Source organism: Nicotiana tomentosiformis, chromosome 7 (assembly GCF_000390325.3).
Source record: "Nicotiana tomentosiformis chromosome 7, ASM39032v3, whole genome shotgun sequence".
Taxonomy (NCBI): domain Eukaryota; kingdom Viridiplantae; phylum Streptophyta; class Magnoliopsida; order Solanales; family Solanaceae; genus Nicotiana; species Nicotiana tomentosiformis.
In genome coordinates this window covers 89,152,243-89,166,299 of record NC_090818.1, presented here as the reverse complement: position 1 = coordinate 89,166,299, position 14,057 = coordinate 89,152,243, and the positions used below count along the sequence as shown (strand labels likewise).

The 14,057-nt window shown below is 40.7% G+C and overlaps 1 protein-coding gene across 1 annotated transcript; it reads right to left on the bottom strand.

The window, feature by feature from the left end:
• Window positions 1–1,059: 1,059 nt before the first annotated feature.
• Window positions 1,060–1,425, bottom strand: LOC138895963 (uncharacterized). The gene has a single exon (XM_070180732.1). It carries the CDS (start codon window positions 1,423–1,425, stop codon window positions 1,060–1,062), a length of 366 nt encoding a protein of 121 aa, XP_070036833.1.
• Between the last annotated feature and the right edge of the window lie 12,632 nt (window positions 1,426–14,057).

The window sequence follows — 14,057 nt, the reverse complement described above, 5'->3', positions numbered from 1 at the left end:
TCAATCTGTTTTCAATCTGAATCTCACCCGAGGTTCCCGGGACCCCATCAAAACATGCCAACAAGTCCTAAAACACGATGCGAACTTAGTCGAAACCTCAAATCATGTCAAACAACATCAAAAACACTAATTGCACCCCAATTCAAGCCTATTGAAACTAATGAATTTCCAACTTCTATAATAGAAGCCAAAACCTACCAAACCAACTTCGATTGACCTCACATTTTGCACACAAGTCATAAACGACATAACATACCTATTCCAACTTTCGAAACCAAAATTCGATAATGGTAACCACAAAGTCAATTCTCGGTCAAACTTCTCAACTCTCCAAGATTTAACTTTACCAACTTTTGCCAATTCAAGCCAAAATTACCTACGGACCTCTAAATCAATATTTGGACACACTCCTAAGTCCAAAATCACCATACGGAGCTATCAGGACCATCAAAACTTTATTCCGGAGTTGTTTACACATAAGTCAATATCCGGTCAACTTTTTCAACTTAGGCTTCCAACCATAGGACTAAGTGCTCCAATTCATTTCTAAACATCCCAGGAACCAAACCAACCGCCCCTGTAAGTCACCTAATAACAAATGAACATAGATATAGCAATAAATGGGGGAATGGGCCTACAATACTCAAAATGACAGGCCGGGTCGTTACATTCTCCCCTCTTAAACAAAGTTTCATCCTCGAACGGGTCTAAAATCATACCTGGAGTCTCAAATAGGTGTGGATATCTGCTCCGCATCTCCCGCTCGGTCTCCTAAGTAGCCTCCTCGATTGGCTGGTCTCTTCACCACACCTTCACTGAAGCTATATTCTTTGACATCAACTATCGAACCTGCCGATCCAAAATGGACACCGGCTCCACATCATAAGTCAAATCCCCATCTAACTGAACCGTGTTGAAGTCCTAAAGATGAGACAAATCGCTGAAATACTTTCGGAGCATGGAAACATGAAATACTGGATGAACACTCGATAGACTAGGTGTCAATGCAAGCTTGTAAGCCACCTCTCCAATCCTCTCAAGCACCTCAAAATGGCTAATTTACCGAGGGATCAACTTGCTTTTCTTCCCGAACCTCATAACACCCTTCATGGGTGAAACCCTGAGAAATACCTTATCCCCCACCATGTAGGCAACATCACGAACCTTCCAATCAGCATAACTCTTCTTTCTAAATTGTGCCTTGCAAAGACGATACTGAATCAACTTAACCTTTACCAAAGCATCCTGAACCAAGTCAGTACCCAATAGCCTAGCCTCACCCGGCTCAAACCAACTAACTAGAAACTGACAACGTCTCCCATACAAGGCTTCATATGGAGCCATCTGAATACTCGATTGGTAGCTGTTATTGTACGCAAACTCTGCAAGCGGCAAACACTGATCCAAAGAACCCCCAAAATCCATGAAACAAGTGCGTAGCATATCCTCCAATATTTGAATGGTGCGCTCGGACCGTCTGTCTATTTGAGGGTGGAATGATGTACTCAACTCAACCTGTGTGCCTAACTCTCTCTGCAATGCTCTCCAAAACTGCGATGTGAACTGTGTGCCCTGATCTGAAATGATGGACACCAACACACCGTGAAGGCGAACAATCTCACGGATATAGATCTCAGCCAACCGCTTCGAAGAATAAGTAGTCACAACTGGAATGAAATATGCGGACTTGGTCAACCGGTCCATAATCACCCAAATAGCATCAAACTTATTTAAGGTCCATGAAAGCCCAACTACGAAGTCCACGGTGATACGCTCCTATTTCCACTTTGGAATCTCAAGCCTTTGAAGAAAACCGCTCGGCCTCTGATGCTCCTACTACACCTGCTGACAACTCAAGCACCGAGATACAAACTCCATTATGTCTTTCTTCATCCTCCTCCACCAATAGTGCTGCCTCAAGTCCTGTTACATCTTTGCGGCACCCGGATGAATAGAATACAACAAACTGTGGGCCTCCTCAAGAATCAACTCACATAGCCCATCCATATTAGGCACACAAATTCGACCCTGCATCCGCAACACCCCATCATCCCCAATAGAAACCTTCTTGACATCCCCATGAGGGGGGGGGGGTCGTCATACTAACGCTCTCTGATGCGATCATATAAAGAAGTCCGAGAAACCATGCAAGCTAGAACCCGACTATGCTACAAAACATCTAACCTCACGAACTAATTGGCCAAGGCCTGAAAATCTAATGCAAGCGATCTCTCGCTAATAGGAATAAATGAAAGGCTACACATACTCACCGCCTTTCTACTCAAGGCATCGGCCACCAGATTGGCCTTCCCGGGATGATACAAAATGGTAATATCATAGTCCTTTAATAGCTCCAACCATCTCCTCTGCCTCAAATATAGATCCTTTTGCTTGAACAAGTGTTGTAGACTCCGATGATCCGTAAATATCTCACAAGACACGCCGTAGAGATAATGTCTCCAAATATTCAACGCATGAACGATGGATGCTAACTCCATATCATGAACGGGTAGTTCTTCTCATGAGGCTTCAACTGGCGTGAAGCATAAGCAATCAATCTACCCTCCTACATCAAGACACACCCAATACCAATCCAATAAGCATCACAATACACTGTATAAGAACCCGATGTTGAAGGCAAAACTAGAACTGGAGATGTGGTCAAGGCAGTCTTGAGATTCTTAAAGCTCTCCCTACACTCATCAAACCACCTGAATGGAGCACCCTTTTGGGTCAATATTACACCCCATATATTTTTTGTACGTGAAAGTACACCATAAATAAATTGATAAAAGCTCAAAAATGAGATGTTACATCCCGCATTTTTGTACGTTAAAGTTTCGTCGTAAGTTAATCGACGTAAGCTCGGGAATGAGATTATTTTGAGATTATAATCATTATGCTATTTCAAACAAGTGACGAGTAAATTCATGAAGGTGAGAGGGTAAAAAAATTGAAGCAAATGAATTTCGTCGAAGTTTGACATTTTGGGATAAAATACGGCCCGAGCTAAAATATCCGGTATTTATGGACTAGTACCATACAAGGTACCACATGACCATGATAGTAAGAGATTATAAGGTTTGTTGAAAGTGAGCAGTATTTTAAGTAATTTGAGATAATTCTTAAGTATGTGGGTAATTGGTTAATTATTGGATTAGTGGGGAATTATTAAGTTGATTAAGGAGTTGGTGGATGATTAATTAGGGTCTTTGGATAAAGACTAAGGAAAACAAATGTGGCAGCAAACCTTGTCCAAATTAATGACTCATAATTCTTATGATAAGTTGTCACATTTAGTGGCTTAGTCATTACAAAGTGTGGGGCCCACACCCACTTATATAAAAGGCCTATCAACTTTCAAATTGAGATGCTTATAACTAGATGCAAGTAACGGATGGAACTCTCTAATTTAAGAGATCTGTTATCTTATTAAAAGTTGGATGCTAAGGCTTTCTAAGTAAAGAATGGAGCTCCACATTTCGTATGAAACAGCAGCAGCATGAAATCGCGACTCTAAGGGAGTATGGTACAATATTTTTCAAGAATATCATACGAATTTTTCCCTACTCGATCTGCCGTTACGTGTTGTCACAATTGACGTGTGTTAAAGGGATTGTCAAGAGAATCGGCTCAGGTATGTTAAGGCTAAGCCCTTCCTTCATTTTTGGCATGATCTTATAATTACATGCGTTTAATAACGAGGCATAAAGAGAAGTTCATACTCCCGAATTTATATACATTATCCTAGTCTCATAAATTACAGTATTCTCCTTATCGGGACTTTATATTTAATTGAGTATTGTCTTCTTCCAGTCAAGAGAGCAGAGAGCCTATATATACAGTATTACATTATTTTCATTACCATCGAGCTATAATCGATGTGCAGGCCCCTATTGGGAAACATCTGATCAGATGGTAAGTTATATACCGAGCCTACTGTGGCCGAGTGCCTATGAGCGAGCCCAGCATAGCCGAGATACAGAGCCTAGTAAGGCGAGCGCCTATGAGCGAGCCTACTATGGTAGAGCAGTTATATATATATATTTACCAATCCTTATAAGGTCGGATAGCTATTTTACTTACTATATTGAGAGAGTTGAGTCAGTATCAACAGGTGAGCATATCTTCAGATTATCTTTGACTCCCAGTTACTTTCAGTTATTATATTATCAGTTCAGTTTCAGCTTTCAGTATATTGCCTTACATACTCGGTACATTATTTCGTACTGAAGTCCCTTTTCTAGGGGCACTACATTTCATGCGTGCAGGTTGAAACATACAGACGGGTGGACCTCCTCATTAGGTGTTGCCCGAGTTCATCTTGATCGGTAAGCTGCATGCCTTTTGGAGTTGCCGAATCTAAAGCTTTATGTACATCTTAAATAAATAAATAAATAAATATATATATATATATATATATATATATATATATATATATATATATATATATATATATATATATATATATATATATATATATATATATATGATATGAGTAGGTCGGTCCCTGTTTCGGTCACAGTATATCCATCAGTAGAGGCTTGTAGACATATCCTGTCAGTTAGTGCAGTATTTTGGGCTTGTAGGTCTTTTATGTATATTTTGTTGGTTTGCCAGCTGTAGTCGTTATGACGGCCTTGTCGGCCCAGCATTATATTAAAGTTTAGTCAGCATTCGCAATTGTCTTGCAATGTGACCCATGGCCAAAGTATGACATTATATGTTCAGAGTCCCTTAGTCGCAAGTTGGTACGCAAGGATAGGTGAGGCACGGGGTGCCGGTCTCACCTCCTAGGTTTAGGGCGTGACAAAATGGGTATCAGAGCAGTTCTATCCTAGGGAGTCTACAAGCCGTGTCTAGTAGAGTTTTGTTTATAGGTGTGCTATGAACCACACTTATAAGAAGGAGGCTACAAGGAATTTACGACTATCACTCTTTCTTCTTATTCTAGATCATGTGGTAGAGCTCAGTTGTAAGAACTCAATTTCCTAAACTCTATCTTATTCATAATATGACGATGCCTACATCAAGAATGACAATTGGTAAGAGATTGAATGTGGCTATGGAAGAGTTGAGTCAGAGGAACTCAATTTTTCATGATGCTTATGATGAGTAAATGTAAGGTCTTCAGTAGATCATGTGTGTAATATGATGTGTAATCTTCTTGATAAGGATCCCCAAGGCAAGAATGCCAATCCAATCTTACGGTAAAAAGGAATAAGAGAGACGGAAGGTAGACACAAGTTTCAGCAAGTAAATGAAGCAAGGTGAAGAAGAGTACGAGGTACCCAGTTAATGAAGATTAACAGTATTTACAATTCAGGTAGAGAAATATTAGCATTTTGAGTTACCTTTAACAGTAACAGAGGTATGTACAATTGACAACACCCATTTCAGTTATGCCCTATGGGGGTTAACGGAAGTAGTATAAGAGAAGGATGGAGATCGAGATTCGGCTAGGGTTAGAGTAACCAAGAATGGTGAATGGATTGTTTGTGTTAATTGACATTTTCGAAGGATATTGCAAATGTGCTAATAGATCTCTTTGTGAGACACCCAGATGGTGCACTCTAAAATAGTACAGCTAGATATGAGTACTACAAAGATAGGCACTGGAAGCCCTGAAGGGATAAATATTACCTTAGTATGGATCCCGTCCCTAGTAGGGAGAGAATGTTAGGCAATTCGAAGCACCAGTGGATGGAGCAAGGGGAGCTAAAAGCAAAAGAATGTCTTGTTGAAGTTTTCAGAATAAAGTGATAGAGAGAAATGTTAGCAGGAAAAAAATAAGAAGAGAGTTAATGAAGCATTGTGAGTAAGATGTGATACATGGATGACAACATAAGATTAAAAAAAATGAAATGAATGACAGTATTACAGAGTCTATAGTCAAGTGAAGAAAAAGACGAGAGGTGACAGGCCTTGAGACAACAAAAGAGTATAGGCCATAAAGTCATATCCTCATTTCGAGAAATAAGCTCGTGACTCCAACGCGACTACCAGAAGGAAAGTTAGACTCTAGAGTAATAGAAATTAGTATGGGCTGGTGAACAAGATAAATTAAACATGAATTAGAGACTGAGTAATTTGATAATAGTCGGTATCGTGAGAATTTTGGATTTCGTTCCGGCGATAATAGAATGGACAACAGAAGAAGATTCATGAGAAATTCAGAGAATGGTCTTTCAGGAATCGCTTCCCTAAAGCAAGCAATGTAAGCAAAGTTAAGCTTAAGGGATTGTATGTGCCAGTTATACTAAGCATCACCCTTGTGAGTAAGGAATTTTGTTATCCTTGGTACAGAAGGATTACTGCAAGGCGAGTAAGGGTTATCGATGATGTGAAAAGATGCCAAAGATGAAAAGGTAAAACATCTATAGGTAGATCGTCGTGGCTCCAACTCTTAATACTCCCCTAAAGGGGGGAATATGGAGTAATATGGCATTAAGTCAGAATTAAGTGGTTCTAGTAATTATGGAATAGTAAAGGAAAAAATGAGAAAAGAATGAGATTGCACTTATCTAAATCCTACCGATATTCTACGATTCCAGAACACAATGCAAGCACGACGTCAAGGAAAGGAAGTAAGGGTTCCTGCCCGGGATGTTATGGATAAATAAGGAGCCAGTGAGAGAGGTAAGTTAAGACAAAGGAAATAACCCAGGAAAGATTATGCAGAATATTGATATAAATATGGGCCAACGAGTAGTTAGCAATTGATTAAGAAAAAGCCTAGTTATGGCTAGACAAGAGGATACAGACAAATCAACAGATCATGCAAGATAAACATAGTGAACCCCATCATGGGAAATTCAGTCTCACAGATATGACATTGTAATACTTGAGGTATATTAAAATAAGAGTTGGGAAAGTTAAAGGTACCGTATGAGTGTTACGGAAATAAAGGAGAATGCCACTGGGAAGACAGTCAAAATATTAGTTCAGAAGCAACCCTACAAGCACAAGGGCATGGAGGTAAGTAACTACGGATAATTATAGGAAAGGAAGGACATCAAAAGGTCTATCTAGTATACGATGTAATAAGCTCGCAGTTTTACAAGAGTACGAGGGTCTTCCCTAAATACTACAAAGAAAGGCTAGCTGAGGAAATAAGGAAGAAGGCTTCAACCTAAGCACAGTGACCTAAAGAGGAAATGGTCTTGTAAAAACAGTCTCACTACAATATCGTATGCACTCCATAAGAAAGTGGCACCTATCGTGGCTAATGGACGGGAAGAAGAAAAAAGTCAAAAGATGATATTCAAAATCATATGGGTTGTATGGAATTCCAATATGTGTGGGCACTAAGATAAGCCAAGTATTCATGCAACAAGTGGCAGAACAACCAGGAAAAGTAATTGCTTACATTTAAAGAAAGTTGAGAAGGAACATAAGGAATTATTCGATCGATGGTCCAGAGTTAGTTATGTTATGAGCGCACTTAAGAGTTTGGAGTATTATCCATGTAGCATATATGTTGACATTCATAGGGCCATGGAAGACTCCGATATAAGTTAAAAGAAAGAATTGAGCCCAGGGCTTAGACAACGGATTGTATTGTTAGAAGATTGTATCGTGGATATTCCATAGCGCCCATGAAAGGCTAAAGTAATAACTAATACCAGGAGCCGCATATCGGAAGATAGCTTAAGCCTACATGAAGGCTAATCAGAAGGAAGAGGAAACTAAAGAGTTTAATCAACTAAGTAAACCAGGAGTCTGATTATTGGACCCAGAGAATTATAAAAATCATGATTGAGAACATAGCGGAATCAATCTTAATATCAGAGTTGCAAGAGAGATAGCACAACAACCATATTCTATAACGGCTCTACGATAAAGCCAATTAGAAAAGTACCAGCCTCATAAGAAGTCAGTATGAAGCTCCCACCGGATTGTGTATGCGCCAGAGGTGAAAGTATTATAATAGAGTTTCAAGTTGTGGATGTAAATCATACCTATGTGGAAGTGGGGTTATGAATGAGATAGAAGATACGATGCGAGATGTTAAGGTAAGTAAGGTAAAGGTGAACAACGTACGAGATACTCAGGTGTAGAAGATTATGAATAGTCCATATTGCGAATAGAAGGCTAGAAGCGCGGGGATTCAGTATCCAGGAATGATAGCGGCGTCGTCAGTGGCATATCTTCCAGCCTATGGTTTCTAGGTACTGAGAGGTCTAGTTAAGAGAGTAAAGAAGAGTTATAGACGATGTGATGTCTCGCTTGATGTTCCAGAACAACATAAGGAAATCTATGGTAAAACAAGCTGAAGGGAGGTTAGAAGTAATATAAATAGATATATGTAGGTTGCAAGCTAAAGTATGGTAGAGCGACAAGGTTTTAGAAAGCCAGGAGTAAGGATAAGAAAAAGGCAAGTAAGAAGGTGACAAAAATGGATAAGTCAACGGGATTAAGCCCATGGAAATAAGAGAGCTGATGGTTTGTCTAAGTTATAGAAAGTTATGTATAGCCTGAATGAACTCAAAAGAGTCTAAGACTAGTAGCATTTAGAAGAGATGGAATGCTGCCCTGGTAGTAGAATGAAGGTGTAATTGTCATAGATGAAGGATGACATTTGGACCTTCGATTGAGTAATGATTTCATGAATTATACAGGATTAAAATACCCACATAAGGTAAATCACATTGGGATGCTATGAAATACGATTATGGATTGTAGATTAATATTGAGGTGAATCAACAATGGATGGACAAAAGTCACAAAATATGAGATAAGATTAGGCCATCATTCTTAAAATGAACAGTAATGAGGAAGCATTAAAGGACTTAGACTTATACATATAGGATAAGCAACGAGAGTAATCTGGAGTTTGGAAGCAGACCTCAGTAATGATAAATCGAAGTAAGAGTTATGATATAGTATGCCCTATCTAGATGCAGTAAAGTCATACGGATAGATAACTAGGTCTATGAAATAAGATATAGAAACATTCGTAGGTTCGACAAAGTATCGAGCGAAGAACTTCAGTATAACTATAGATTCCCAGAGAGATATCTTATCAAGCTCTATATATGTTTACAAGGTGAGGCCTAGAGATTGGCTAAAAGCTGGAGGAAAAAGGAGAGAAGAGTCGCATAGGCGCACTTACAATGTTAGAGTCGTACATGCTACATGATAGAAGGTAGCAACAGTCACGAGATTGGAAGGATTCCGACCACGAGTCGTGGTGTGAAAAAGAGGCCTAAAGGGGGGAATGCCCTGGCCTTTACGATTCATCCACAGAACAGTTGCCTAGATAGCAAGAGGAGTACTAAAGTATTTGCAAGAGATATGGATTATGAGAATGATAAGTGCATTAGTCAACATTCGAGGACGAATGTTTCAAAGAGGCGAATAATGTTACACCCCATATTATTTTTTTGTACGTGAAAGTACGCCATAAATAAATTGATGAAAGCTCGGAAATGAGATGTTACATCCCACATTTCTGTTCATTAAAGTTTCATTGTATGTTAATCGACGTAAGCTCGGGAATGATATTATTGTGATATTATAAGCATTATGCTATTTCAAACAAGTGACGAGTAAATTCGTGAAGGTGAGCGGGTAAGCAAATCGAAGAAAATGAATTTCGTCGAAGTTTGACATTTTGGGATAAAATCGGCCCGAGCTAAAATACCCGGTATTTATGGACTAGTACCATACAAGGTACCACATGGCCATGATAGTAAGGTGTGTTAAAAGTGAGTAATATTTTAAGTAATTTGAGATAATTCTTAACTACGTGGGTAATTGGTTAATTATTGGATTATTGGGGAATTAATAAGTTGATTAAGGAGTTGGTGGATGATTAATTAGGGTCTTTGGATAAAGACTAAGGAACCTAACGTGGCATTAAACCTTGTCAAAATTAATGACTCATAATTCTTATGATAAGGTATCACATTTAGTGTCTTAGTCATTACAAAGTGTGGGGCCCACACCCACTTATATAAAAGGCCTGTCAAATTACAAATTGAGATGCTTATATCTAGATGCAAGTAACGGATGGAACTCTCTAATTTAAGAGATCTCTTATCTAATTAAAAGCCGGATTCTAAGGCTTTCTAAGTAAAGAATGGAGCTCGACATTTCGAATGAAACTGCAGCAGCGTGAAATCGCGACTCTAAGGGAGTACGTTACAATCTTTTCCAAGAATATCATACGGACATTTCCTTACTCGATCCATCGTTACGTGTTGTCGCAATTGACGCATGTTAAAGGGACTGTCAAGAGAATCGGCTCAGATATGTTAAGGCTAAGCCCTTCCTTCATTTTTAGCATAATCTCATAATTACATGTGTTTGATAACGAGTCATAAAGTGAAGTTCATACTCCCAAATTTATATACATTATCCTAGTCTCATAAATTATAGTATTATCCTTATCGGGATTTTATATTTAATTGAGTATGGTCTTCTTCCATTCAAGAGAGCAAAGAACCTATATATACAGTATTACATTATTTTCATTACCATCGAGCTATAATCGATGGGCAGGCCCCTATTGGGCAACCTCTGATTAGATGGTAAGTTATAGACCGAGCCTTTTGTGGCTGAGTGCCTATGAGCGAGCCCAGCATGGCCGAGATACAGAGCCTAGTAAGGCTGAGCGCCTATGAGCCAGCCTACTACGACAGAGCAGTTATATATATATATATATATATATATATATATATATATATACTGAGCCTTATAAGGTCGGACAACTATTTTACTTACTATATTGAGAGAGTTGAGTCAGTATCAGCAGGTGAGCATATCCTCAGATTATTTTGACTCCCAGTTACTTTCAGTTATTATATTATCAGTTCAGTTTCAGCTTTTAGTATATTGCCTTACATACTCAATACATTATTTCGTACTGACGTCCCTTTTCTGGGGGTGCTGCATTTCATGCGTGCAGGTTCAGATAGACAGATGGGTAGACCTCCTCATTAGGTGTTGCCCGAGTTCAACTTGATCGGTAAGCTCCATGCCCTTCGGAGTTGCCGGGTCTAGATCTTTATGTACATCTTATGTATATATGTATATATGATATGAGTAGGTCGGGCCCTGTTTCGATCACAGTATTTCCATCAGTAGAGGCTTGTAGACATATCCTGTCAGTTAGTTCAGTATTTTGGGCTTATTGGCCTTTAATGTATATTTTGTTGGTTTGCTAGTTGTAATAGTTATGACGGCCTTGTCGGCCCAGCATTATATTGGTGTTTAGTCACCATTCGCAATTGTCTTGCAATGTGACCCATGGCCAATGTATGACATTATATGTTCAGAGTCCCTTAGTCGCAAGTTGGTACGCAAGGATAGGTGAGGCACCGGGTGCTAGTCTCGCCCCCCAGGTTCGGGGCGTGACAGTCAACCTGGTCAAAGGCACTGTAATGGACGAGAAACCCTCCACAAAACGATGATAATATCCAGCCAAGCCAAGAAAACTCTGAATCTTAGTATCTGAAGACGGTCTGGGCCAACTCTGAACTGCATCAATATTCTTCGGATCAAACTTGATCCCCTCACTAGACACCACGTGCCCCAAGAACTCCACCGAATTGAGCCAAAACTCGCACTTGGAGAACTTGGCATAAAGCTTATCCTCCCTCAACCTCTTCAGTATAATCCTTAGATGTTGTGCATGATCCTCCTAGCTACACGAGTACACCACGATATCATCAATAAATACTATGACAAACGAATCAAGATATGGTTGGAACACACTGTTCATCAGATGCATGAATGTTGATGGAGCATTAGTCAGCTCAAAAGACATCACAAGGAACTTATAGCGACCATAGTGAGTCCTGAAAGCCATCTTCAAAATATTCATGTCCCGAATCTTCAATTGGTGATACCCAGACCTCAAATCAATCTTAAAGAACACTCTAGCTCCCTGAAGCTGGTTAAATAAGTCATCAATGCGTGGCAAAGGATACTTGTTCTTAATTGTAACTTTGTTCAACTACCTATAGTCAATGCACATCTATATAGTACCATCTTTCTTCTTCACAAACAGAACCGGTGCACCCCAAGGCGACACACTAGGCCTAATTAACCCCTTATCAAGAAGCTCCTGAAGTTGATCTTTCAATTCCTTCAACTCTGCTGGTGCCATATGGTACGGAGGAATAGATCCGGAAAGTCGGCTAGCATGCCCGCCATGTCTGCAGGATACACATCCAGAAAGTCTCACAGTACCGGAATAGAATCAATGGTAGGAGTATCATACCAACATACCTGAAAAAGCCAAATATGACAAACATCCTTTCCCAACCATCCGTTGGGCCTTCAAATATGAGATCACCCTACTGGGAACATAGTCTAGAGAACCTCTCCACTCGATCTTAGGTAATCCCGGTATCGCCAACATTACGGTCTTAGCGTGACAATCCAAAATAGCATGACATGGGGACAACCAATAGATACCCATAATCACGTCAAAATCAACCATACTAGGCAATAAGAGATCAACTCTCATCTCCAATCCTCCAATGGTCACTACACACGATCGATGCACGTGATCCACAACAATAGAATCGACCACCGGCGTAGATACATGAACAGTCAAAACTAAGGACTCACGGGGCATATCCAAGTAACGGGAAAAGCATGATGATACATATGAATAAGTGGAACCAGGGTAAAATAATGTGGAAGAATCCATGTGGCATACTAAGACAATACATGTGATCACTGCGTCTGAAGCAACGACCTATGGCCTGGCAGGGAAAGCATAGCATCGACCATGTCTACCAGCCTCCCCCTCTAGGGCGACCTCTAGCTGCCTAGGCCCCACCCCAAGCTGGCTGAGCGGGTGGTTTAGCTGCTGGTGCTGCTATCATCAGCCGAAAACTCTGTTATGGTACCCCACTCAATAGTCTAGGGCAATCCCTCTTGAGATGACTCAAGTCCCTTCACTCAAAACAACCTCTCCTCGAACGGATCTGCTACCTTGATAACTTGAGGAACTGTATGTGGAATCCAAGGAAGATGAAGCATGGTAAGAAATCAGCGCTGGTAACGCACTAAATGATAACTGACATGAACGAGCACTGTAAGAACCATGGCTAACTGATGCACCACGATGAACGGGATGAGACATCTGAGCGAGACTATAAGGACGACCCCTGCTGTAATGGGACTGTCCCCCAGAAGAAACACCACTGAAACCACCCGAACCATGAGGCCCCTTGGCCTCCCTCTTCTCACGCTCCTGAGTACGGACTTGCTCTAGTCATAGCAATATCAACCATCTCGTCGAACCTTGCACCCGATGCAATCTCCCGAGTCATGATGAAACGTGGTCCAAAGTTGAGGCCATCAATGAACCTCCTAATACTCTCATTCTATATGGGAAACAACCATATTGCATAATGAGCTAACTCTGAAAATCTCATCTTATACTGGGTCACGGGCATACCCTCCTAGCATAGCTACTCAAACTGCCTACGCAACTCCTCCCTACGGGTATGTGGAACAAACTTCTCCAAGAAGAGAACGAAGAACTCGTGCCACGTAAGTGGTTCAGCACTGCCTGGCCTGCTCAACTCATAGGCCTCCCATCACTTGAAGGCTTCCCTAGATAGCTAAAAAGTAGTAAATGAGATCCCACTAATCTCCAAAATACCCACAGTGCGAAGAATCCACTAGCACTGGTCTAAGAAGACCTCATCATTCTCTGACTCAGCCCCACTGAATGATGGAGGCCTGAGCCTCTCAAACCGCTCTATCCTCTTCTGCTCTTTATCACTCATAGGTGGACCCACATGGGCTAGAGCACCTGCAATCAACTGGGCTGGTAGTACCCCCGGCATCTGAAGTCCCTGCACCACCTGCTCTGGAGTACGGGCGGCGAAAGTCTAAGCACCTTCCCCAGCCTGAGAAGTGGCTGGTGCAGCCGAAACTGAAACCTCCTGAGCAAGGCTAGTGCATACAGTCAATATCTGGGCCAAAGCCTCCTGAAGACCTTGAATCACAATAGGCATAGCTGGTACCTGAGCTGGTCCTACCTGCTCAACCACATCTGGAATTTGCTCCTAGGCTAGCGCAATTGGTGG